Source organism: Macaca mulatta, chromosome 7 (genome assembly GCF_049350105.2).
Source record: "Macaca mulatta isolate MMU2019108-1 chromosome 7, T2T-MMU8v2.0, whole genome shotgun sequence".
In the NCBI taxonomy this organism is placed as follows: Eukaryota; Metazoa; Chordata; class Mammalia; order Primates; family Cercopithecidae; genus Macaca; species Macaca mulatta.
Window position 1 is genome coordinate 15,794,072 of NC_133412.1, and position 27,695 is coordinate 15,821,766.

Genomic DNA, 27,695 nt, shown 5'->3' on the forward strand with positions numbered 1-27,695 from the left:
ATATATATATATATATATATATATATAGTTCGGTGCATTTTCGTGTATTTACAGAGTTGAACAACCATCACCAAACTCTTTAATTTAGAGCTTTTCCATCACCCTCAGAAGAAATCTCCACTGTGCCCATTTACAGTTACTCCACATTGCAACTCCAGCCTCCAAGCTAATTTTGAATTCTTTCCTTAAAGATTGCCCCCAACATTAAATAAGCTTCATGCTCCTCAAAATCTGAACTGCCCTTGATTTGAAAAAAATTGTAAATATTTCATTTGGTTTTGTAAATATTTTCTTTAGCTAATGATGGATTCTCCAGTCAGGAAGGTAAATTAATCCTTTAGTTAGGAGGATAAATTACTGAATGACCCTGATACTGCTAAAGGAAAAGTAAATGCCTAATATCTTGTTTATCAAAATAAAAATGTTTCAAGTAATTTAAATTAGGGGCTTTGCACAAGTAATGAAAATATGTACATGATGACCGTAATTGAGATAGATGGCTTGTTCCCTTATGTTGTCTTGCTGAACAATGAATGAGAATACTTACAACTGGAATGTATCATAGCATTTATTTGAGAAAAATCAATGTGCTGGTGAAAGGTTTTAGTATACCTTTTGAAAATGTACTAGGAAGTAGGAAAGTGCTATCTTAAGTAGGAACTAAGACACAGATTCTCATAGTAGAACCTAGGTACTTCTTTAACTGTCTGGGTATGTTCATTCTTATGCTGGGAAAGAATGTGTTCTATAGCTTGAATAAATATAATGTGCTTTTTTGAAAAAGATACTCTGTTTTGTAGTGGTATTCTGGTGTGTGATGGTATATTTTAATTATGTCACTTTACTATTCTGTAGTGTTCAGAGCAATACTTTAAACAAGCATAAGATTGTTTTAAATTAGGAATATACATTTTTCACAATCTTTCATATTTACTTTTAGGTGAAAGATATTCTCTCAAAGGTCCAGAAAAATCATGTGGGAAAACCACTGCTGAAAATTGATTTAACTTCAGAACAGGCGGTAAATCCCCCTTTTTGTTATTAATTTTATGTAATTAAATTAGTAAATATGACTTAATTTTATAAATGAGCATCTATTTTGCAATATATAGTATGTGTATATTATTTTGTAGAGTTAAAATTGATTGATCTTCTGGAGTAATATTTCCTAACATTTCTTTAGTTAAATTACTAATTACTTTTTAAAAATACCTGGTTGAGAATATTTATAATGCTCAATGTGCTAAGCACAGCTGTGATCTGAAAAGAACAGAGGCTCAAAGCCAGCAAGATGAGTTATTGTTATTTTCTTTTCTTATTGGTCCAGAGTGCTTAGCAGGTAAATGTTTTACTTAAATTAACATATTTGATTACAGATAAGGTTTACTCTGCCAACAGGTGGAATTTAATTTGTATGTTTAATGTCTTCTGGATATCATAAATGTTCTTTTGGTTATGCTTTAGTATTTAAATAATTTACTGTAAAGTCTCATGGGAACAGAAAATGGTGAGTAAGTACAATATCTTTTGACTCAGTAGGAAGTACTTAGCACAGTTTTCAGATTTCTTTTCTTTGCAGAATGAAAGAATCTAAAGTTTATTATTTTTGTCTCCAAATTTTTAAGGAACAACTTGAAAGAATAAATGATGCTCTTTCCTGTGAATATGAGTGCCGCCGGCGAATGTTAATGAAACGATTAGATGTGACTGTACAGTCCTTTGGATGGTCTGATAGAGCAAAGGTAAGGCTGTTTTCCCATATGTGTCCTGTAGGTGGTAGCCTATAACAGCTCTTCTGCCTTGCTTGTCTGTTATGTAACCATGCCATATTTGCACTTCATCGCTATCTCAACTACATGTCCAGGCCAACTACTGGTCTTACAAGATGATCCTGGTCTTGTATAAATCCCTGTTGCATATAACTTATTTTTTCCCCACAGTTTTGACATTTATTTTAAACTCATAGATACTGTGATTTATGCCAGGATATGCATAAAAGAAGGGGCATCATATGAGATAATGAGATAGATATGGTGAGCAATGTAACAAGAAAGCAGGATATAAGAATAGTTGCAGGTAGTGCTGATGCCAACAGGTCTTAAAAGTATCCTAAGGCTGGATGAATATAGAATGTGTTTCAGTTGAGAAGGGGGTTGGGAGGTGAGGGCATTTCCAAATTTGAATCTCTTCAGATAGCTTTCTAAAGAGCTGTGTCCCATCACTCCCATTTTATGCCTCTAATCTGTACCCATGCTTAGTCTGGGATCACTCCTCACCCCCGTTCTCCCCACCCTGCATCATCACCTGGAAACTCTCCAGGCAGTAAGCTGAGACAATTACAGGCCTTCTCCTCACTTAGGGATCATTGTCCTGTGTTCCTTGTTGTCCATTGTCTGACCATCATTGGTTCCCATCACGTGGGTTATCCAGTTTTTTAGTTGTTTCAGGTGGGAGAGTAAATCTGGTGCTGATTATCTTGACTGCAAGTGGAATTTCAGGTATTATTATTTTTACATTTTTTGGATTAACTGGGCAGTTCTTCTGCCCCATGTTAGACCAGTTGGGGTCACTTATGCCAGCAATTCCCAAACTTTTTGGCACCAGGGACTGGTTTCGTGGAAAACAGTTTTTCCACGGAGGGTCGGGGGGCAGGGGGAGGGTTTTGTCATGAAACTGTTCCACCTCAGATCATCAGGCATTAGCTTCTCATGAGTGTGGTGCTTCTGTTACCTTGTCTTTCACATGATGTCTCTTTCCATGTGATGTATTAGTTTCCTGTGGCTGCTGTGAAAGTTTACCACAAATTTAGTAGCTTAAGTAATACAGATTTATTCTCTTACAATTTGGAGATTAGCAGTCCTGAAGTGAAGGTATTGGCAGGGTTGCATTCTTCCTAGATGCTTTAGGGGAGAATCTGTTTCCTTGCATTTCCTAGCTCCTAAATGCCACCTGCATAGTTTAGCTCTTGGCTTCCTCTCCTCTCTTCAGAGCCAGTAGCCTAATAAAATCTTCCAGCCTTTCTCTCTCTCTCTGCTTCCATTGTCACATTGCCTTCTCCTGTCCCTGACACTCCTGTCTCTCCCTTATGAGGACCCTTGTGATTATATTAGGCCCACACAGCTAATACAAAATAACCTCTCCATCTCAAGATGTTTAACTTAATCACACCTGTATCTACAAGGTGACATTCACAGGTTTCAGGAATTAGGATGTGGACATCTTTGGAGGACTAATCAACTTACAAAGGGGCTTCTAAATGAATTTTATTTTTTCTTGCATTGTATTTCTGCAATATGAAAAAATGCTTTTTTTTTTTTTTTTTTTTTAACTGTAGTTTGAAAAATTAGGTCTTCTAATGAGTTCTCCATTTTGTTTTTTTTTTTTCTTGAGACGGAGTCTCGCTCTGTCGCCCAGGCTGGAGTGCAGTGGCGCGGTCTCGGCTCACTGCAAGCTCCGCCTCCCGGGTTCACACCATTCTCCTGCCTCAGCCTGCCGAGTAGCTGGGACCACAGGCGCCTGCCACCGCGCCCGGCTAATTTTTTTTTTTTAGCAGAGATGGAGTTTCACCATGTTAGCCAGGATGGTCTTATCTCCTGACCTCGTGATCCGCTCGCCTCGGCCTCCCAAAGTGCTGGGATTACAGGCGTGAGCCACTGCGCACGGCCGAGTTCTCCATTTTCTGTATACTTTTTCTCTGAGAAACTTACATCCACTTATTGCAATTTGGGCTGTTTGCATGGCTATCCTTGGCTGCTCTACTACCTTCTAGATCCCATGGTCACTCTTTGTTTATCCCCTTGTTCTGTTGTAGGAAATCCACAAGTAATTTCCAAACAAGGAGTGCATAGGAGGTGATTTTTCTCAATCTCTTGCATTTTGAAAATGTTTAGTCTGCTTTCACATTTGAATATAAAATTCTAGGTTGAAAATATATTTCTCTAAGAATATTGAAGGCATTGCGTCATCGTTTTCAAGTATTTAATGCTGCTGTTAAGAAAACTGACTCCATTCTGTGTTTTTGTGTGACCTATTATTTTTCTCTGTAAGCTTTTGGACTATTTATCCTTGGAGTTCTGAAATTGCAAAACATATGTTGATATGAGTTTTTTTTTTCATTCATCGTGACTTACTAGATGAACCTTTCAATATGTAGACTCTTTCAGCGTTTATATTTTCCTTTATTTATTTTTCCCTTTTGTTTTCTTTATTCTCTTTCTGAAATGCTTTAGTCAGATATTAAACATTCTAGATAGACCCACTTAAGTTGTTTTATTTTTTCCTCTCATTTTCCCTCTCTTTCCCTTTTTTGATTCACTCTCAGAAATGTTTTTAACTTTATTTTATAGTTGGTGTTGAATTTTTGTTTCTGCAATTATTTTAAAAATTTCCTTAAATTCTTTTTGTTTCTTGATTTTTTAAAAATATTTTTTGGTATACTATCATCTTGAGTAAAGAAACTTTGCCTTTGTAATTTTTTTTTTCTACTTTCAATTATCTGTTTCCTCCAGCATAATTTTTTGTTTATTTAGTTGTTTTTCTTGGTCTCTCTCATGTTGGGGGCTTCTTCAGCTGCATAGTAGTTTTTGGTTGTCCATATTTAAGAGTAAAGCACCGGCTGTCCATGGTAGTGTGTGCCTATAGTCCCAGCTACTCAGGAGGCTGGGGCGGGAGGATCACTTGAGCCCAGGAGTTTGAGGCTGCAGTGAGCTATAATCATGCCACTGCACTACAGCTTGGGTGACAGAGCAAGACTCTGTCTCTAATAATAAAGGCAGTTGGGGTGGGAGGGCAGGTGCTGTGCTCACACGTATAATCTCAACGCTTTGGGAGGTTGAGCTGGGAGGATTACTTGAGGCCAGGAGTTCAAAACCAGCCTGATCAACATAGCGAGTCACAGTCTCTTAAAAAGAAAAGAGTAAAGCACGATAAAGCCTGTTGGGAACTACAGTCATTATTAGGGATCATTAACGTCAGACTTTGGAGCTGGCCGATGTGCTGTGGCAATTCTTAATGCCAACGTGTGGTCTTTGTAGTTGCTCATTTTTTCAGGAAGAGAAACCTCATTTTTTTTTTTTCCTATATACTGTATTTTAATTTGTCCAGGAAAGGAGTAGCAGCAGGTGTCACCAGGGGTTGGAGGCATGGACTGTTTTACAAACAGACTTTGAGTGTTTTGAAATGTTGGTTCCCTTTTTATCTGTACCTTTTATAATTTAGGATATATGTACCTTTTATAATTTAGTGTCTTCAGTATGACTCATTTACCTAGAAATCCTCTCTCATGTGTTTTACATAGAGTCTCTTTCCAAACACCTGACAGATACAGGAAAGTGAAGAGTGATTAGAAGAGCTATTAAAGATCATCATTCATGCATTTTCTTTAATAAGCATTCACCACTTTGTATATGTCATGTACTATGTACCTGGTTCAGGATGAACATCTCAGTACTGCCTATGATTAGGTATAGAAGATTTGTGTGTGTAATATGTAATCAGCTTCTTGGGTGGTTAAAGCCTGATTCACTTCTGCATGTGCACCAGGATAAACTCCAAGGGATGTCTGTGTATTTCATTGGAGTAACTGCTTTGTGCAAGAAGCTCAGATGCTGTTAAGAACTATAAGTTACCAACGAAGTAGATGACATGATTGCTGACCTCAAGAAATGGAATAGAGTTCAGATGTGTGGGAAGCACCGGCGTTACTGAGCTCTGGAAACTTAATAGAGGTTGTATATATGTTGGGTCTCCATTTAACCTAACAGAATTTTATTGAGGAAAAAGGAATTTAGGAATATTTGGCAAATTGTGAATGGTAGTGGCGTTAAAATTGTCCTACTGTACTTTGATATTTTCAGTGTTGGCATTAAGATTACAGAGAAATCCAAAACAAATGAGTTTTGACATATTCTTTCAACATTCAGTGACATAGATTCATGGGCATGTTTGACCCCTTAACTGGACTTCAATGGGAGCTTTGAGCAAATATTCCTTTAGGAAATATCTTGATATTTTATTGTCTCATCTTGGTCTTTCTTCCTCATGTTTTAGGACAAGGAGGTTGTGTTTTTGTTTTTTTCTTATTTGGGAAGGTTTTTAAAAATATATTTTCCTTAGGCTATGTATGGATCAGTTTTGACCTTTCATTTGGTTTTTTTCAATTGATTATATGATTATATGTCTTTGTATACTAAGTTTTGTTGTTAAACTTGTTAAATTTATTATATCTTTATCATTTTCTCCCTATTTTAATGATAGGAAAATGTGTCCGATATTGTTGAGTGACCGTTACCAACTTTGTTCTACAGCAGTTTAAATCTTTGCACAATATTTTATTATATGCATATATATACTGTATTGATAGACACTGAGGTTTTCTCTGATTTTGCCTCTTTGACCCTGTAATAAAATCCTTGACAGCTAAATTTTTGTTCATGATGTATTCCTAAAAGTGAAATACCTTGATTAAAGGAAATGATTTTAAGGCTGTTGATGCATACTCCACAGTTGCCCTTCAAAAAGATTATAGTCATTTATTCAAAAGATTATGTAGTTTCTTTACTGTTTAGCTAGTATCGAGATAATACTGTGATTGTAATTTTATAGCATGCTTTTTCACTAAATATATTGTAACCATTTTCCAATATCTCTAAAAACTCTATTTTAGTACCCTTTTTGAAATTAATTTTTAATTTTTTTGCAATATAATTAACATAAAATTTACCATTTTATTTTTATTTTTGAGGTGTAGTCTTGTTGCCCAGGCTGCAGTGCAGTGCCATCATCATAGCTCACTGCAACCCACTGGAGGGTCAAGCGATCCTCCCACTGCAGCCTCTCAAGCAGCTGGGACTACAGACGTGTGCCACCACACCTGGCTAATTAAAATTTTTTTTTTTTTTTTTTTTTTTTTTAAATAGAGACGGGGTTTTGCCGTGTTGCCCAGGCTGGTCTCATATTCCTGACCTCAAGTGATCCTCCCACTTCAGCCTCCCAAAATGCTGAGATTACAGGAGTGAGCCACTGTGCCTGGCCAAAATATACCAAAGTATACAATTCCGTGGTTTTTAGTCTGTTCACTGTGTTGTATAACCCTATATGTAATTCCATAACACTTCCATCATCCCAAAATGACATAGCTACCTCTCAGCAGTCATTCCCAATACTCCCTACCTCCATGCCCTGGCAACTATTACTATACTATACTTTATGTTTCTGTTGATTTGCCTTTGAACATTTCATATAAACAGAATCATACAATATGTGGCTTCTGCTTCTGGTTTCTTTGATTTAGCATAATGTTTCCAAGGTTCATCCATGTCATAGCGTATAACAGCACTAAATTTCTTTCAGTGTCCTTATGGCTGCATTATGTTTTATCACAGTGATCAGTAATTTACTTAATTCTCTTATTTTATACATTTTTTTTTCTATATTAACAATACCAGGCATGTTTCTATGTATAATTTTTTATATATAAATTTCAAAGTAAAATTTTATGGTGGATTCCTAAAGGAAATTTACTGTGTCAAAGATTATGTCTCTTAATGCTCTCGTTTCCCATGGCCAAATTGTTTTCCAGTTAAGTTTATATGAATTTAAACTCCTGTCAGTAAGGTAAATGAAATGTTGTCTCACTTTAGCCTCTTTATTGCTAACTTGGTAGTTAAAAAGACTAACTTGTTTTGTCTGTTCTTATTATTGACAAAGTTTAACTTTTTTCATAAGCTTATTAGTCATTTGAATTTCCTTTTTTTTAAACTTTTATTTATATGTCTTGCCATTTTTTTTTCCTGTACAATTCTGTTTTCCTTTTGTTGGAGCTTTTTATATATAAAGGATGTTTGCTGGTTGAATTATTTGTTGAAAATATTTTCCCCAGTTGTCAGTAGATGTTGTTTTATGTCTTTTGAAGTATAGAAATTTTAATTTTTGTAATGTAGTTGTTTCTAAATTTAAAACTAAACCTCAGTTAACGTTTTATTCTCTTTGGAATTCCCTTTGTTATATGGTGTGCCATATTATTGTTATTACAGATAGCCACCAGGTCATTCCAGCACCATTTAAAAGATAATCCTTTCCTTTTCTCGTTGATCTGTGATGTCTCCTTTATCATTTATTGCATTCATAGATTTATGAGGCTCTGAGTCTCAATATACTATTTCATCCACCCTTTTTTTTTTTTTCTCCCGAGTTCTAGTTAATTAGATGGAGGTAGGATAGCAAACTGTTACCTATACTAGACCTGTGCTTGCGGGTCAGGTGGGCCTTTGTTAGTAAGTGGGCAGAGCTAGGATTCTCTCTATATTTGGAGAACTAACTTAAGCTTTCTATGCCTCATTTTTTTTTCCTATCTGCAAAAGGGCATAATAAAAACCAACCACTCTAAAAGGATATTTTGAGGATTAAAGAAATAATGCCTTACTAAGTGAACAGCATTCTGGCACGTTTAATAAGTGCTCATTAAATGTTAACTGTTAAGATGATGATAATTTTGTATGATAGCATATTAATATTTGGTAGGATTATTTTTCAAAATGCTTTTAGTTATTCTTACATATTGAGTTTCTGGATTTAACTTTAGATTCTTTTTTTGTTTTCATTCTCTCAAAAACTATTTCTGTAGGATTATAAGTTAATTCTGGGGAAAACTGACAATAATACTTAATGTCCCAATACAGAAACTTGGTGTTTCTTACCATTTATACAAGTTTGCCTTTTGTTTGCAAGATTTACTGATGTTCCCTTTTGAAGGTCCTGTATGTGGTTTTGGTAAAACTATTTTTTAGTTATTTTTTTTTGTTAATATGAATAGAATTTTTTTTGTTATTTTTTAGTGAGTTGTTGCTGGTAGTTACATATTTTTAACACTTGTTGGTCTATTTTATATGTTCTAAATTATTCCTAAATGATCAGATATGTGGGTGTTTTTGCTCTTTTCTAATTCCTTGCTTATTCTTTATCTCTTTTTCTTTCTTTCTAAGGGTTATGATTGTTTTTGCTCTTTCATTAAAATGTATTTTTCTTCCTTTTTTCCTTACCTTTTGTCATTTAGGTAAAAACAGATGATATAGCAAGAATTTATCAGCCTAAACGTTATGCTTTGTCACCCAAGACAACAGTTACAATGGCACATCTACTTGCTGCTCGTGAAGATCTATCCAAGATCATTAGGACAAGTAGTGGCACCAGCCGGGAGAAGACCGCATGTGCCATCAATAAGGTTGGTGTTTCTTTCAGCACAGTGGAAAATGAACTGATAATATCCTACTTAATGTTTTTACAAATTTTAACCTATTTTTCTTTCATGTCCTGGTAAATATTTAGAAGAAAGAGTGGCAGGGGGGTTCAGTCTAGGCTTAGTTATGTTATTTTTGTGTATGTATGTGTATTCACTTGAATTTGTGTATTCATAAATCAAAGTATTATCTGAATTAGAGGAATTACGAATTGTTTTTGTCAAAGCTTTAGCAAGAATTATTTTCCAGCTTTCTAAAAAGTAATTGTTTCAAGTACTAACAGATTCCTTACATCCTTGGTGTAAGGGAAAGAAGAGTTCGTGCTTTAGAGTCAGACCAATCTGGGTTCCCATCCTAGCTCTATCATTTACTTACAGAAATGACCCGGGCAAGCTACTGAACCTCTTTGAGCTTCTGTTTCCTGATTTGGAGTATACATCAATTTCTCTGACAGTAGTCTTAAACTCAAGGAAACTGAATTTTTTACTTTACAACAGCAATAACAACAAACTAATTTAGTATGTTTATTTCAGCTTTACTGGCATGTCTTGTTCATTTAGGTAGAGCACTCCATGGCAAACTTTATTACAAAAGAGCAAAAAATCAGAAATAAGGGATTTGGATAATTTTAAAGCATCGCTTCTCACTCAGTGTAACTTGAGATAAAATACCTTTTCAGAAGGATGGTTGTTTTTAAAGTCATTTTTCTAATTATCGCTAAATTAGGCATCACCAGTGTTTGCCTCTGTGCTTCCACTGTGGCTCAATCCTATCTTCTGAAAGTGTTCTCTCTTTAAATATATTACCTAACATTTTGCATTGGGTTATAATTTAGTCTTGCTGGATCAAGAGTTCTATTTCTGTAAGCAACATTGGCCATCTCTTCTGAGTTTATAATTTATGGTCTCATTATTTGAGGGTAGTCTTATGATCAGTTCTGGCATCTCCATATGCCCACCAACATACCATGTTTGGTAGAGAGACCAGTGAGAATAATAACCAGGAAAGGCTGTTTTTTGGATTTGGTAATTAGGACATCATTGCCATCTTTAAAAGAATGTTGCATACTTAGAACCTTGTCTCACATTGAGGATATTGCACTTTTTATCTTTCATTTGTGACATAAATCCTAAACTTGGTTTTGATTTAGAGGATCAATGGAAGTGTATAATTAGCTGGTCATTTTGGTTGAGGCAGTTGCTGTTTTACTTTCCTTCCTGAAAGGCAGTAGCAGGAAGCCATTGGCTTCCCCTTGTCTGTGGTGAGCAGATGACACCCTTCTTATTGCTATCTTTCCTCTGCTCATGGCATATAAAGCTGCTGCTTTCTACAGAAGGTTGGATACTTAAACTCTTCCGTAGTGTATTTTTGAAAGGATTATAAAGCATAGTAAAGGAATTATATCAACTGTGTTTTCCTTATAATAACATGGCATTATCATCACTGAAAGTCAGTGAGCTTAAGTTTCTTAAAAGAAGTAGTTCATTGGGAATCCTTCTCTTTCTTTGCGGTGATACCTGGAATTACAGTTTTTATATCAATCTCTGACCTCATTAAGGTCCCATGTTGTATATACTTCATAGATTTTTGAAATGAAATGTGCTTAGGAATATAATCTTTTATTGGATAATCAATTACCAAATCAATGGCAATGGAAAGTCCAGAGTTGTTGTTGTATAAATGGTATGAATGTAAGGTATGTCATTATATATATAAAAAAATGTTTTCCTAAAGAAACTTCTTAGTGAAGTGGGTACTACATTTGTTACAGAATTTGCTAAACGAATTTAAGTGAGAAAAAATTAAGCCTTTAAGTTTCAAAAATACTCTCTCAGATCGTTTAAAAATAATATATTCTAGGCCAGGTACGGTGGCTAACACCTGTATTCCCAGCACTTTGGGAGGCCAAGGCGGGTGGATCACGAGGTCAGGAGATCGAGACCATCCTGGCTAACACGATGAAACCCCATCTCCACTAAAATACAAAAAATTAGCTGGGCGTGGTGGCGGGCGCCTGTAGTCCCAGCTACTTGGGAGGCTGAGGCAGGAGAATGGCATGAACCCAGGAGGTAGAGCTTGCAGTGAGCTGAGATCACACCACTGCACTCCAGCCTGGGTGACAGAGCGAGACTCTGTCTCAAACAAACAAACAAAAAATATATATATGTGTATATGTATATTCTAAGGAATTTGTCTTGTATCACATATATTATATTTTTTCATATTTCCTTTTTTTAAAAATTCTTTTTTTCTTTTTTCATCAGACTTGGTAAACAGGAAGTAAAATTATTTTTTAAACTGAAACACGGTAATTGTACGTATGTATGAACATAGTGATGTTTTGATACATACAATGTATAGTGATCAGACGGGTAATTGGCATATCCCTCTCAAACATTTATCATCTCTGTGTTGGGAACATTCAATATCCTCCTTGTAGCTATTTGAAGCTATATATTAACTATAGTCATCATACAATGGTGTAGAAAACTAGAATTTATTACTCCTGTCTAGCCGTGATTTTGTATCCTTGAACAGATTTCTCCTTATCCCACACTTAATATTTTTAATATTCAATTGTATTGCCATGTCTGATACTTTCATGTCCTTAAATATTGGCTTCTGTTTATTAGAAACAACATCACTTGAAACTTTTATGTAAACTTTAACTTTTAAAATATCAGAAACTAAAAGAAAATGTTTCTTCACACAGGTGCTGATGGGAAGGGTGCCTGACAGGGGAGGCCGGCCGAATGAAATTGAACCACCACCCCCAGAAATGCCCCCTTGGCAAAAGAGACAAGAAGGCGGCGGTGGAAGGGGTGGTTGGGGTGGTGGTGGTGGAGGTGGTGGTAGAGGAGGTGGTGGGGGTGGGGGTGGAAGAGGTGGCTGGGGGAGTGGAGGAGGTTGGGGAGGTGGTGGGGGAGGGGGAGGGGGAGGAGGGTGGGGGGGAGGAGGAGGAGGTGGTAGAGGAGGTTTCCAAGGCAGGGGAGATTATGGTGGAAGAGGGGGTTATGGTGGAAGAGGGGGCTATGGTGGAAGAGGCTACGGAGATCCATATGGAGGAGGAGGTGGTGGTGGTGGTGGTGGATATAGAAGATACTAAAAACTACAAAAATCAGATAGCAGTGCTTGCTTCTTTATAGATACATTAGACATAGTGTTCTAAATAACATACTTGAATATCATCTTTGAAGTAAACACCATGTTAGACTCCCTGGTGATACCATTCTTGAATTGTTAATATGTAAGAACATTGTTTTTTACTACCAGTTGATCTCTCAAATGAAGTGAAGACTTTTTCCATATTCTATGTACCCTTGAGCATGTTGTGTCTTTTTAAAAAACAAAAGAACAAAAATTATTTTTTAAAATGTAAATAATACCATCAAACTTGGAAAATGGAAAGTATTTTATTGTCATGATTGAATTTAGATTGTTACCTGTATTTTGTTCAGGTTTAGACATATAAATGACCCCACCTGTAATGGAAAGGAATATAGACCCTTGCCTCACCTGTATTGCTGTGGATGTGTTTTGTGGGTTTTTCATTTGATTTTACAAAATAGGGAAAGGCACTTCCAGTTGTATTTAGTAGGCAGTTGTTGTGAATCATTTTTATCTCTTATAGGAGGAGATTCCTCTCTAGCCGTGTTTCTGTTAAAGTTTCACTAATTGAAGCCCAAGTTTTTTACTGTACATACTTATTTTCTAATTGGATTTGAAATCTGCATGATTTTGTTTGACAAAGCAAAGTTTTAAGATTGAGGTCAGAAATACTTTAATGGAGCAAAGGTACATACCAGCTTCACATGATGGTGTGAGAAATAGTCCTATAAACTGGTCTCTTCATCATATATGCTCTCACTTTTGATATCCAAATATTAAAAGACAGGCTGACCTGTATCACACAGAATTAAGGCAGTAATTTCCTGCTTCAGTAGATCAAGGGTAGGGCTAAGGCATCCCTTGGTAATTCTGATTCACAGCTAGATTTGGGAAACACAAAGTTAGGGAATGGCTATATGTGGTTTGCTAGTTGGAGCAGTCAACGTCTTAGCTATCAAGAGTTGTGAATCTGAATCATGGCACTAGGTCAGGGGTGCTGTGGATTGAAATGACCTTAGTTCTCAAGGAGTGATTTGTCCTCATTTGTCAAATGAGGAATGAGACACTTAGCGTCATCTCGGGTTGTTTCATAAAGACCTAAGTACAAATACAATTTGTTAAAAACTTATAGAGGGCCTATTTGAATGCCTTAAGATGTAGGGCAAGTAATGTATTTTTCTCTTAGTGTAGAGAGTTAGAGAAAAAGAGCTGGTCCCGTAAATTTTTTCAATCTCAGTGTAAAATCTGTATCTCATTGTAGGCTTCTGGTCAATACCTGTGCATAACAACTTAATGTGATCCAACCAACTCAACTGATAGAAAGCTGAATTGTTCCCAGTGGACAAGTGGTATTTGATGTTTAGCAAGTTTTTTTTTTGTTATTTTTTTTGGTAAACTCTGTGGTAAAATCTAAAATAATGTTAAAACCTTAAAAGTAACTATTGAATATTCTGTAATCTTAGACATGTATTTTTCAAGCTAACCCTTTGAAGAAATGTGTTTAAGGTAGGAAAATATAAAATTTTTTGGTTATTTTTTGTGTGTGTATATTTAATGAAAAGATATAATTTCATTTGTGATAGCTGAAAAAAGACTTTCCATAATTAAGAAAATACCTTTATCAGTAGTTATGAACTCTGAAAAATAATTTTTAAAAAATTTTCAGAAAATATTTGAGTAAAATATTTCAAAAGTTATTTTAAAATCTTCATTTAAAACCTTTACTTTCTGCCTCATTTCTTTTTTGGTAGCATTAGTTGCTGATGAAAGAGATTTACAACTACTTTCAACTTTTTTACCACTAAAGGTTTATGATAAATATGGCAGAAACAACAGTTCATCAGTTTCATTAGATTTTCCGTTAAGATTTCTTTGTACCTTTATAGGAGCGCTGCTTGCGTTATTCACTGCAATCACTTATTTCCTATCAAAGTTTAGCACTTGCTCCTGGAATCATGTTGGAGCTGAAACCACTCCTATGTACACATCCTATAAACCTTAATTGAATGAAAAGCTGAATCAGGTAGACTCTAATATTTTACTCTTTCTTCTGTAAAGTGGGATTTTCCTGATAATCTTTGTTCAGTAAAAACTTCTTTTGTAGAACAGTTTGCTGAGCAGTATCTAGAATAGCAGGAAAGAGATCTGGGGCCTTAATGTGAAAGGCCATAGTGTGAAAATATTTTATAAATTGAGTGCAATACACCATGGAGTATGATGAATGGCACACTACTGCTTCCTAAAATCTAACACTTTTTTTGATATCTCCTTTTCATTCTTGTTTGCCTGGTTCTCAATTTCATTTTTTAATTACCTCATTGTCCTTCCCCTTTTTCTTCTCTTTTTGTCCAGCCTGGTATCTAATAGCACATATAGACATGATCTTACTGGGAATTTCTGCCTAAAGTAGTCATCTTTCCTTTGGACCATATAAAGAGCATGTATTCTGTCTACATAATCACCACACTATTACTCATAAGCACGCATCGAAAGGGAAACAAGGGTTTTCTTTGAACTTACTTTTGTTCTGCAGATCAGGGAAACCTTGCCTCATTAAACAGAAAAAGGAAAACACTTTAAATAAAAAACATCTTATTACCTGTATTTGTGACAAGAGGCGGCATGACAACCTAAAAAAAATTTGTGACCAGAAAAATGTCCTGAGCAGTGATACTATCTATACCTTGGAAGGAGCACAGGTGAGAGAAATGTGGGGATGAAAATGGGGGAGGTGAGCAGGCAGTTTAATCTCGCCTTCAGGATCAGGCAGTCAGTGTGACTTCATTATTTTGTATGAAGTATTATGAATTGCCCAAATGATAAATACACACCCATCTAAATGTTCCAGAATGCATTCCACAGAGGAATTTGACTGAAATGTTTCCTCTCTCTCCATTGGTTTGGTTAAACAAAAATTAGCTGGCGATTAAGGGAAAATTGTGGTTATGTCTGATCATTCTAAATAATCATGACCACAAATAAATTGCCCTGAGTAGGTCTGTAACCTGGATTGAGCTGTCGTTACCAATTTTATACATAGCTTCAAAGGATCTCTTCTTTACTTGCTATTTTGCTTAGATGAAACTGTGGAATTAAAAGCCACAGAGAAGGGACAACCTCAAGTCTGTCTCCTTTAATGTTAAGTATTTATAGACTTAATATTTGGGGACCACTGTAAGTTATGAATAAGATGGAAAGAGATCAAATATTTCTATAGTGTTACTTCTTTGTATTGTAAAAAGATTTAGAAAATTTTAAACTGAATAGCTGCTGTGCCTTTCCTTCTAGGAAAACTCAATTTGATTAATAGAATAGGGGAGTGGTGTTAGCTGTGGATTATAGTAAAAATTCAGGTAAAGTGTTTACATGGTCACGAAGTAGAAGAAACACAAGACATTTATGTTGTAGGGATCCTAATGTCTTTTATCATATAAATATTACACAAAGAAAACTTACATTAGGTATCAAAAAACTTTACAATCTGTACATTTGTTTTTTTCTTGCAGTTCTATATTATACATTTTTAGACAGAAATTCACAACGGGTCAGTAAAAAGGTGAGTCAGCAAAGAAAAAGAGAAGTGATCCTGCTGTTAATAAAACAAGATTTGTCCTTGTTTTGGCAGATAAATACCTGGCCAAACTAAAGTCGTGTGAGATGCAAAAATGTGCACTCGGCTTGATAAGCCAAAACCTTGCTTTTATTTTCTTATTATTTCTGTGATCCCTCTAGCCCCATGTTGCTCAACGCAAATACTATTAACTTGTATACTATACCTCGTTGCCCCTTGCTGGACTGTAAAAACCTGTGATGAAACTGTTTCCTCTTATCCATTTCAGTGATAAATTCTGCAGTACTGGATACTGTTTAGCCATTGCTAATTTGACTAATTAAGGGGACTGTGACCTTTTGAATCCCTATAGATTATTTATATAAAAACTGGGGATCTTTATTTTGAATGCAGAGTAGGAAGAATGAAAAAAATTGTGTTCCTTGACTGTTTTAAAAAATTGGAGTATACCGTCTTTGGTCTATATAAAAGGAAAAGAAGAACAGTGCAGAATATGAATTTTAGAGTTTGTCCTAACTCATGTTTGTCCTATAAAAAGCAAATAACAAAGTGTTACTATTAATTTTATATGCCAGGTAGTGGGCCTAAGCAGGCCTGCTTTGGGTATTTCTGAGTTTAAATTTGGAAAAGGGTAAATATGTGTATAAAATGATTCTTTATAATATAATAAAACACTAACTACAAGCTAGTTCTACATTACTAAAATTCAGTGCAAGGAGGAATGCAAATGGGAACTGGCCTTTCATCAAAGAGAATTCCTAAATGATCTGAATCCTCCAGGTAAGCAATACTGTATATATACTTCGTATTCTTATGAAGACTTGGTGCTATTGGCTTTAGGTTTGGAACTTTTAATTGTTAACATATTCTTGGCAATTGGACAACTTGTTTATGAATTTCAAGTCAGTCTAGTAGCAGACTTAATAGGCATGGAAGCTAAGTACCCCCAAAAAGGAAAATGATCATATGTTGTTTTTTTTTTTTTAAGAGAACTAAAAAGAGGCTGACAAATGAATTTGTGAATAGTTGCCCAGGCAACTAAATGACCCCATTTATTATTAACCTGCATAATAGAAAACTCACAGGATTGTTACTTGTGATTTTGCCAAACAATACAATTTTACCTTGTGAGCAATTTCATCTTGTGACAAACTGAACTTTATATTTGTGACTTTGTATAAATGACTAAAACTTGTTTTATTCACTTCCACATTTTAGGGAGGAAACAAAATTCCAAGCCACATGCATGCCTGATATTGTATATACATATTATATACATATGTACACACAGTCAGCTGTTATTTAAGCCACTGATCCAATTAGCTTATTTCTAAATAGTATTAATAGTGAAGACAGTTAAGCACAAATTCAGTTAAAAAAGAGGACTTTCAAAATAGTTTACTTCAGAGATAAAGATGGAACATGAAGAGTTAAACAGACTCTTCATAGATTTTTTTTTTTTTAAAGCCATCAATTCCTAATTCTATCCACTGTAGAATATATAAGGACAAACATGTTTGCGTTAGGTTTATTTTAATTAGACAGTAATATGAGATGGTAATAACTACGTTTCCAGGTACCTAATTTGATTACTTATTTTATGATGACTGTTAAGTTGCAAGGCTACAACTATGAGTTGACCTGCAATTGGATGATGTCATGTTTAATAGGCCTCTAAAAAGTTGTGGCTACATCGGTAGAAATTCGCTTCTAGGTAGATATGCTCGTGTGTTATGACTGTAGTGAGGAAGGAGGGTACATAGGCTAGTCGATTAGATCTGAGGTAGTGAAGAAGGAGCCAGGTTCACAAAGTATGCTGGGATACAGAGGAAATCTACTTTTGGAATATGGGTAGTTTTCTATTATTAGCAAGCTTTGGCTGGAACAAAATAAGTCAGTTTGCAGAAAACACAGGGTAAGAAGCAAATACATTTTCCAGAGATTGTAGTTTTAAGGACGAATCAGCCAGGCAGGCCACTGAGATGCCCCTTTGTAAGAAAGCGACAGTCGTGTTTTACATCGCATACTTTTAGATCGCATACTTTTAGATCGCGTACTTTTGATGAACGTCAGTGGTATGAATAGCAAAGGTTTTGCATTCTTTAGTTTTCCCCCTTTGAGTCAACTGACTGAAAAACAATGCTGCACATTAGGAATCTTTTAGGTAAATAAACAATAACAGGCTTTTCCTTTTAAAGTACTGTTTTAAAGCTGGTCAATCTAAAGTTCCTCAGGTCTGTGTGTTACAGTTTAGGAAATGAGATCTCCACTATACTCATCTACAGATTGTGCTACTTGAGTTTCTGGGCTAAGAACAGTCACTCTGCTCCATTTGAGCTAAGACATGATTGCTTTTTTCAAGCTGGAGGGATTCTATTTTCTTCTGTGCATATTTCAGTTGAATCTTTAGGGCATCATTATCTGCTTTCAGAGTATTTATTTCCTAAAGGGAAAGGAGAATGAGGTATGTTAATAAAGCAGCAATGAATAGCAGATGAATTACAAATTGAGAGCTACTTTTGATTGGCATCTCTTATTCACTGTGGCTGAGAATTAAAAACTATTTTCAAGATAGTTATTTTGCCCTGAATAGAAAATAGCAAGTTAAATATCAAACGAGCATTTGTAAGCAGCAGTTAGTCTTTGTTATCATATCAAAGTTTGTGAGTGGTTAGCAGGCAGAATAAACCATTTCCGAGCAATAGGTAGATAATGACAAAACTTTTGGATGTTTTCTCGCGGGAGATCTCAACTTGGCAGAAACTGTCTCTGATCAGGTCTGAGCCGTGAAAGCATAACTGAGAATTCTTTCCTGCGAGGTGTTAGTTAATTTTATCTAAGTTTTTTCCCCACAAATTACTGAAAACAAATGTAACTTTTTGATGACGTTAAGAATTTTACTCCCCCTCCAAGTTGAGATTTAGTGATCTCATTTGTAGTGGTATCATTATAGAGCCAACGGTTGATTTCCAGTCTTCTGATTTTGAGTCCAGTGTTCTTATATTATCCTATACTGATTACTCCAAGAGAATATTATATATAGACAGTGTCTGGGTAATTTGGGATACACTGGGTTGTTTCTCAATCTGAATTATGTAGATAGCTGTCTTAGCTGCTGTATGATATTGAGCACCTGCTATGTGCCTGTACTGTGTGACATGATAATGGAATACCTTCACCTTCACAAACACCCTGAAAATAGGTGGTATACCTCCAGTCTTACAAAGGAAAATGTTGCCATATAGTATAAAACTGCAGAGTTGAACCCTGGTATATCTAAACATAAAAGCTTTTATTTGCTTTTGTCCCGTGCTGGTTCAGTGGTGCATTATACTTAATATGTAATATTTATTAATACTTATTAATTTACATTACATATTGTAAATACTGACAATTTGACTAGTTATTATGGATAGGACTGTTGAATTACACATAGACTAGTCATTGTAAGGATTATACTTAATGGGAAAGTGGGACACATAATTGTTCCTCTAAAATGCACACAGTGAATTCTGGACCTTAGGTCTATCTGACAAGCCTAAAGAGTAAAGAGAGGTGGTGGTCAACATGGTGAGAGGGTTTACTGCCTCTGATATTGCTGAATAGGAATTCTAGTCTTCCTGCAAGCCACTTCTCTTTTTTTATTTGAGACGGAGTCTCACGCTGTTGCCCAGGCTGGAGTGCAGTGGCGCCATCTCGGCTCACTGCAAGCTCCGCCTCCCGGGTTCCCGCCATTCTCCTGCCTCAGCCTCCTGAGTAGCTGGGACTACAGGCGCCCGCCACCGCGCCCGGCTAATTTTTTGTATTTTTAGTAGAGATGGGGTTTCACTGTGGTCTCGATCTCCTGACCTTGTGATCCGCCCGCCTCGGCCTCCCAAAGTGCTGGGATTACAGGCTTGAGCCACCGCGCCCGGCGCAAGCCACTTCTCAAAGCATTGTTGCCAACCACATTTTTCCCTTTCATCAGCATGTCAAATGTCAAGATTTGAGGCAAACCTTACAGAACATGGAATCCCAGCCCTGTATTTCACAAGGACCAAATAGGTTGTAGAGTTTCACAGCTGGTGTAAGCAATGTCTAGGACTGAAAACCCCAATCTTTGCCTCCAAGACCAAAGTTCTTTCTATTCTATTGAGTTCATTTTTTGAGGTTTCTTTCATCGTTTTAAAAGTTGCATTTGGCAGTTTCTGTCCCTAAAGAGGAAGGGGTTTGTCTAACCCACGTTTTGCCACCTTCTGACTTGGTTTTTACAGCACATCTTAACGATAACTCTGAGCAAGAGGGTACCATTCATCCAGAAAATCCGTTGTTCTTTTTTCATATGTTTCTCTTAATATTATGTTCTTTGTACCAAGCACCAAATCAAGAGTTCCACATACGTTGTCTAACTTGTTTCTTCACATGTTTCTCTAATTCAGTTTCTGGGGGTCTGACAGGAAAGGTAGAGCATTGAGGACAATGCAGGGAATCCTGAAGCCCTCATGGACAGTTTTTCACTCTGTAGAATATAGAACTATATAAGGAATCTACTAGCTGGATATTGGTTTTGTGTTTGCACTGACAGGTCTCCAGAAACACAGTGCAAACCTTGATGTTTTTGGGAAGAGCCAGAAAGGCATTCCTTCTCCTCTAATAAAGTGAATAGTAGTGTTGATATTAATGTGTCCTTGCTTCCCTGTCTCTAAAATGGCTTAGTTACCTATAAGTAAGAAACTACTATGCCATGGGACAGTAGGTTCTTACCAATTATAGGTAACCTCTTGAGCCAGCCCTGTGAGTTGTATACTCAAAAAGAAGTATAGTCATGATTGAACCTTCAGAATTGAGTATCTCAACAGTTGGCTGTTGGCTCTTCTTCTTTCTGCTGTTCCCATCTCCTACTTTCCTTTTTTTTTTTTTTTTTTTTAAAAGATGGAGTCTCACTCTGTCGCCCAGGCTGGAGTGCCATGGCTTGGTCTCAGCTCACTGCAACCTCCACCTCCTGGGTTCAAGTGATTCTCCTGCCTCCGCCTCCTGAGTAGCTGGGATTATAGGCACCTGCCATCATGCCCAGCTAAATTTTTGTATTTTTAGTAGAGACAAGGTTTCACCATGTTGGCCAGGCTGGTCTTGAGCTCCTGACCTCAAGTGATCCACCCACCTCTGCCTCCCAAAATGCTGCCCAGCCCTGTTTTCCTATTTTTAATGTCATTGTTCCCTTCTCTCAAGCCTTGGTACCATGTTTCCAAACTCTTGTTCTCCTTTCCTTGGTAAACTTTATTTTGTCTTTTCCATTGTCTCTGTTAGGTACCTGGTAATTAGGACATTGTGAGCCTAATATTGAAAAGCAGCTCCTGTTGTCATAATTGTTAATATTTTATACATTATATTGCTCTATATTATATTCAACTGTGCATTTGCTTGCTACTGTTGCTTTCACTATTCTAATATGTGTAAAAGATCAGCATATTCCCTGATGTGTTAGAAAAGATTCTCCTCGTTTATGTTAGGAGGGAGGCATTTTCTATGGTGAGCCACAATACACTCACCTTTCTCTTACTGTTGTTGCTGTAGAACTAAGATCACTAACTTCTCTTAGAAAGATGCTTAGGTAACCATAATGATCCCAAACCATAACCCTGATGAACATACTAAGGAGACCTCTAGGGAAGGAGGATTTAGGCAAGTTCATTTTAGTTCCATCTAGAAAAGGAGTGGTGTCAGCACAGTAAAGCTGACCAGTAGATACTGTGGTTTTTCTCCATGAGCCTAGTAAACAGTGCTTTGGGCACTGGCACCAGCACTCCGAAATGCCACCACCTGTGTGGTGACGGGGAGCCCTGTATAGCCTGTGCTAGTTGTGTAATGTGAACCAAGGCCCCCAGTGGCTTGTGAGGAAGCTGGAATCAATCCATCCTTTCTTCCTTCCCTCCCTCTCTCCCCCTCCCCCATTTCTCCCCTCCTCCTTTTTTGTTTTAGACTGCTTGTAATCAGCCGGATCTGAATCTTCAGTTTCCATGCTCTGTCCTGGTTTGGCTCCACTTCTCTATGATAGTCTGAAAAAAAGGAAAAGGAAAAGGAAGGTACCTGTTCCAGCTCTTGGTAGGTAGGCAGTCTCAGGTGACGGAGCTCCTCCTTTGATTTTATGAGGGAGTCTTTATTCTCCCACTTGACAAAAGCCCGCTTTCTGACCAAGACCGGGCTGGGACATGGAGAGGTGGGGCTGGGAAGCACATAAAGAGTATCCTGGGCTGTCTTCCTTGGGGAAGACAGCACAAAGGGACCTGAAGGGCTCTCACTGCCAATCCAAGGCTGTGATTCAGTCTGGGTGGCCTTGTGGGCAACAGTCCTCTTCAGCCGAAGAGAAATCTTCTGTGAGGACACTCCCATCAGCATGATGGTCCGATCCTTACTCTCCTCAGCATGTTCCACAGCCTCCCCATTAGGGAACGTAAAAGGTCCTTCCTCAGGTGCTGTAGGAAGATACAGGACATGCTAGTACTCTGGCTCAGGAAAGCAGAGACTCAAGACTGAGACATTAGTTTCAATGTGACCTTTCTTATTGTTACAGGAGTTCCATATGTTCAAAGAGGACCCATTTTCAGGCACCCAATTTAGGGGGTAAGTGAGGGCTGAAATCCAGGGGCTTTGCTGGCCAAGACATGGCCACTGGTGTCAAGCTACATCCACCCTGAGAAAGAGCATTTTCTTCTGTTTGCACACGGGTTGCCTAGAGGGTTTCTGTTTTTGGAGGTAAGTTGAAGCCCCTGCCTCAGTGCTATAGAATTTCATAAAATAAAGAGAATAAGAACAGTACATAGACAGAAATGCTCCATACATACTTTTTTTTGACTCTGAAATTTGGGAACCCTCAGCATTCGTGTCTCAGTCTTGATACAGATACCCTCTAACAGATAAGAACTCTCTGGGGACCCGTTTGTACAATGGGCACAGCTTAACCATGAGAAGGAAGTTTTAGCTTTGTGGAAATGTACCTTAAAATGTATTGCCCTTGTTTGATACTGAAAGGAAAAAGGTAAGTTTCTCGGGTTTTCTTCAACTAAGACCCGCTACCCAGGACCCAGCTTAGTAATGTTAGCCATAAGAAGTAATTCCTGGAAAAGCAGAGTAAGAGCAGATGCATTTGAGGTGAGTGATACATAGGCTTTAAGATAAGCTGCAGACCATCTCAGTTTACTTTTTGGAAAGACTCAGCAGTAATTAAAACATTGGATGGTCTGACTTTGAAGACACGGGATTAGTATAGTCAAGATGGCTTTAAAAAACAACAAAAAAAGTTTTCTAATTAGTATTTGACCAGAATCAACCAGTTGTAAAACTAGAAATCTTACAAAGATCCTAGTTTAACTCTTGCCAAAGAGAACATAATTTAAATTAACATTTAATATTTATCCATTAAAGCTCAAAATTGTAATTACATAGTTATTTAAGTGCTCAAATATTTAAATTGTTATGGTCACCCTAAAATAATTATTGTCTTTTTTGGAGGAGTGTTATGGGTGATGATTTTTTTCTATCTCTGTTTTCCAACTTTTCTGTAATACAGTTATATATTCTTTTTACCAAACATAAATTGTCAAATTATGACTATAATCCCGTCCATTACTTAGGTTGAATTCCTAGACATACAGGGAGCTTGGGACAGAAATTTGGGCAGTATACACTTTGAGGAGCAAAAGGAAGAAAGCAATAAGAACAAAAAGCAACAGCAAGCCCTTCAAATTGCAGGAAGAGTCCTGAGAGACCACAGTGTTATAGAAATGAGGAGAGGTACAAGTTTCAAGAAAGTGAAAGTTGATGAGATTGAGAAAGATAGTAATGGGCTAAAAGAAATCACTGGAAATTTTGATTTGATAAGCAGATACCATCCCAGATAATAATGAGGTGGAAAAAACTAAGAATAGATGATATCCAATAGTCATTTTTGCCATTATAAATAGACCTTGACTTTTAGCAACTTTATAATAATATAGTAATTTTCATTTTGTTGCCCATGATACATGTATGTTTATCCTACCTGTTGGTCTACTTCCTGAAAATTACTTTTCTTACCAGTGTGGGGCAGGGTTTGGAGCAAGAGGAGAGATGGCCTGGAGAGGAGAAATCTCTAACAGCAGCCCCTTCAGGGATTCCTTTTTGAGGTCTCAGGTTCAGGCTGTTCTCTGCTACCTTTGCCACTTGAAAATCTGCATTTTATGTGACAGAATTGTGGTGCCCTAAGGTTATGTGTAACTCTGAAAATACAGAGTGCATGAATGAAATATAGGGTATTAGGCCTATTTTTCACAATGGTGTTTGTGATTTTTGTTAAAAGTTGAACATCAAATCCTTAGTTGATTAGCATATTCTTTCTAAGACCCTGAGAGGATTTTTTCCCCCTAAGAACAAAACATCCCAAAAGTTTGAAGTCAGCCTGTGTTTAGATAGATAATAAGGGGAAGGATTTAGGAAGACAGCAGAAAATTTGTACTTGGCTGATGTGATAAAAAGGAATGTGCATTTCTTACATGGAAGTAAAGCACTAAAGCTTTGATCTAAATGATCAACAAATGCATATTGATATATACTACTGAACATTAGAAATGCTTCAAATGCAGAATGTATACTATATGGACTTAAAGTTTTCTCTAGGCATCTGTTGTAACTATAGTGGCCTTATCACTTTAGGGAGCTTATTTCAAAAGAGTAATGATATTAACATATGGTACATAGGTGTTAAACCCGATTTTAAGTGCTTTATATAAATAAACTCATTTATTATTTCCCTTTTTGGTTCTAATTAGAAGTTACATGGCTTCTTATATTAAACTGGCACTAACCTAATAAGCATTGGATTTTGGCTGAAGACCTGTATGTTCTTCAGTTAGTCAAGGTGATCAGTGTTTTGACATGCTGGCTGACCAGCCAGCTCCGAAATCAGGGCCTAGTATAGCACTATGAAGCCTTGTGCCCCAACCCTCCCCAACAAGCCCTTCATGTTACTCTTTTTTAAATAGCTCCTCATTTTATCATATAGACAGGCACTTGTCATTTAAGACTCTCTAGACTGTCTCATTTTTCTACTTCATCTCTTACCTAAATCGCCTTAACACCTTTTTTTGTTGTTGTTGCTCACTATCTCAAGAGTACTAGAGCTGTTCTGCCCTTGGCCTTTTGCTCCTACTGTACATCCTATCTGGAATGTGCTCTGCCCTCCTCCCATAACTTAATTCTACCCTTCCTTCAATACTTAGCTGAAATTCCACCTTCTGCATAAAGTCCCAACAGCCCCAGTACAGCGATCTCTCTGCTATGTCCTCCTGTCATTTGCTGTCACTGCAACCTATTTGGTTCTTAGCACATACTCTTGCATTGTTTCTAAACTGCTCTGTATTTATATATTGTCTTCCCCCTAACTAGACCTACTCCATGAAGACAGAGACAGTCTGTTCTGCTGCTTTGCACTTTAGATCTGGGGCATCTCAAACATACTTAAAGTCATTTCCTTATTGTACTGTTGTTTGCATTTTAACATAAGTGAATTTGCTAGTTTATTTCTTGAATGTTGAATGTTTTGGCTTAGTCCTAGGATTTTTCTTGTATGATATGGAATTTTAATCTGCAAGCTCCATGTGAGTGGGAGTTTTGCCCCCCACCCTTCCTTTCTATATTTAGCCTTCTGTTTCTAGAATTTCAACAATTACTGCTACCTGGCCCCTCAGGGTCCTCCAGACTAGGACCTGGTCTTAAATTAATGGCTTGGGGCTCCTCTCCTGGAGAAAAATTGGGGATATCATAGACAGTCACTCAGCTACTAGAAGACTGCCTGTGGCTAAGTCTGCTTCCCGCTGCTAAGTGATAGTCACAGTTTTTTAAGCATTGGATTTTTCCTTCTCAATTTTAAGCAGTAAGTCTGGTTCTGGTCACCTTTCATGCATAGGTGGTCTCTGTTACTATGCAGCAATCAAATTCGCAGTTGCCTCTACTTGCTTCTAGACATGCAGCCAAGCAGACCAGTAGCTTTCGCATCTACTCCTTGCTGTGTGTTTCTAGTACATGTCTGACCTGTGAGATGTGTGTCTTTGTTTTTGAATGCACTGTGCCTTTTAATGTTATTTATATACTTTGTATGTGAATTTACATTATATATACACACACATACATGTGCATGTACATACATATTCTCTCTATCACTGTTCTGGGTTTGGAGCTGGGGATAGGGTGGGATAGTTGACTGTTAACTTGAGGGACTATCCTGGCCAGAAGTCAGTATCTGTGCTTGGTGTAGCTGCTCAATAAGTACCTGCTGATTTTTATGCCTAACTAGGACTCTGCTGTTCTCACACCTCAAGTCTGAGACATGGGCATCATGGAGCTAAAATCTAAAACTGGGGGAGGAGTCAGCCCTGGCCTAGCTGTTGAGGTTAAATTTAAACTCTAACATAGAGTCATGAGGTAGTCTTTCCTCCTCTAAAACTTTTCGCTTCCTACTTCACTTTCCAAGATGAATGTTCCCAGTGCCTACTTACCATGGAGCAGATCTTTGGCTCCCAATGAGCAAAGGTTGGACACTGGCCCCACAGAGGTGTTGTTCTCTGTGGGAGCTACTGGGTTCTTGGCTCGCTTCTTGCACTCAAACACAACCAGATCTTTGCACTGTTTGTGGCAGTTCATCCCGCAGTCTGTGGACAAGACATCCTGGGTCAAGAAGTCTTTCACTTTTCTCTCTTCCCCAGTGTGTCTCACAACCAAATTCATGCAGTGCTGTCTTGTCACACATGTCTGTTCTATCTTCTGGAGCTAAGACACAACATTCCTAATGAAGCTAGCATTCTTCTCACTTGGTGAAGCCCAGAGCTCACATTCTTAATGTAGCCCTTATCAGTGAGTCTCAGCATCAGAAGCAGTATCCTGATACCTTGGAGGGAAGAGATGGTGTCCTGGTATCCCACACATTCTGCCTACTCTAGTGAGACCCTCTGGAAACGCTCAGCTGTTAGGTCTTATTTTCTTTCTTGCAGTAAAAGGTTTCCTTTCTTTCACTCCTGAATTCTCCTAGTCACAAGGAAGGACAGTTATGTCCTGAATGATAAAAGGCCTTTAGTAATTGTTTATCTTCTGTTACAGAAGAGATTCTATCCTTTTCGCTGGGGACCCACCCTTCCATGACTATATGGGAGCACCATCTCCTACCAGCCATCCCTGTTCTAGGCCAACATCAACAGAAAGTGGATTTGATAAAGGGAAACTGCCTAACTGTGCAACCGGGCATTTCTCTCTTCGGTGTGGTGGTCATTCACCGAGGGTGTCCTAGGAAACCACTTTGGTGATGAGACTCTGAACTCTGCTGAGAAGTTGTGGACTAAATGGACAACTACTACGGGCAAAAAAATGTTTTAGAGGTGGGACTCTTAAGACCAGGTGATATGGTTTAGCTCTGTCCCCCCATCCAAATCTCACCTTGTAGTGCCCATATAATCCCCATGTGTCATGGGAGGGATCCGATGGGAGGTAATTGAATCGTGGGGCAGTTACCCTCATGGTGTTCTCACGATAGTGAGTGACTGCTCATGAAATCTGATGGCTTCATAAGGGCTTTTCCCCCTTTTGCTCAGCACTTCTCCTTCCTGCCACCATGTGAAGAAGGATGCATTTGCTTCCCCTTCTGCCATGATTGTAAGCTTCCTTAGGCCTCACCAACCCTGTGGAACTGTGAGTCAATTAAACCTCTTTCCTTTATAAATTACCCAGTCTCAGGCAGTTCTCTATAGCAGCGTGAGAATGGACTGATACACCAGGAA

At 37.4% G+C, this 27,695-nt stretch overlaps 2 protein-coding genes and 1 long non-coding RNA gene across 7 annotated transcripts in view; 2 read left to right on the forward strand and 1 right to left on the reverse strand.

Moving 5' to 3' along the window:
* The window catches only part of FAM98B (family with sequence similarity 98 member B), a 32,803-nt gene extending 18,926 nt beyond the window's left edge, over window positions 1-13,877 (forward strand). The window contains exons 5-8 of the mRNA XM_015141847.3: window positions 941-1,021; window positions 1,626-1,742; window positions 9,053-9,220; window positions 11,950-13,877. Of these exons, the coding sequence (XP_014997333.3) occupies window positions 941-1,021; window positions 1,626-1,742; window positions 9,053-9,220; window positions 11,950-12,342 (759 nt within the window). The 3' untranslated portion in view covers window positions 12,343-13,877. The remainder of the gene's footprint in view (window positions 1-940; window positions 1,022-1,625; window positions 1,743-9,052; window positions 9,221-11,949) is intronic.
* Window positions 13,878-15,746: 1,869 nt separating this feature from the next.
* The window catches only part of RASGRP1 (RAS guanyl releasing protein 1), a 77,640-nt gene continuing 65,691 nt past the window's right edge, over window positions 15,747-27,695 (reverse strand). For 2 of the 5 annotated variants that reach the window (XM_001092164.5, XM_077938704.1), the window contains exons 15-17: window positions 26,424-26,576; window positions 21,982-22,367; window positions 15,747-18,358 (exon numbers count right to left, since the gene is read on the reverse strand). In XM_001092164.5, the coding sequence (XP_001092164.2) occupies window positions 18,224-18,358; window positions 21,982-22,367; window positions 26,424-26,576 (674 nt within the window). In that variant the 3' untranslated portion in view covers window positions 15,747-18,223. Of the gene's footprint in view, window positions 18,359-21,981; window positions 22,368-23,967; window positions 24,102-26,423; window positions 26,695-27,695 lie in introns of all 5 variants that reach the window. The other 3 variants (XR_013395323.1, XR_013395326.1, XR_013395324.1) reach the window with 3 other exon arrangements.
* On the forward strand, window positions 21,866-27,638 carry LOC144329721 (uncharacterized). Its single transcript, XR_013395327.1, has 3 exons — window positions 21,866-21,996; window positions 22,466-22,515; window positions 27,022-27,638. It is a non-coding gene; the product is annotated as an uncharacterized LOC144329721 (long non-coding RNA).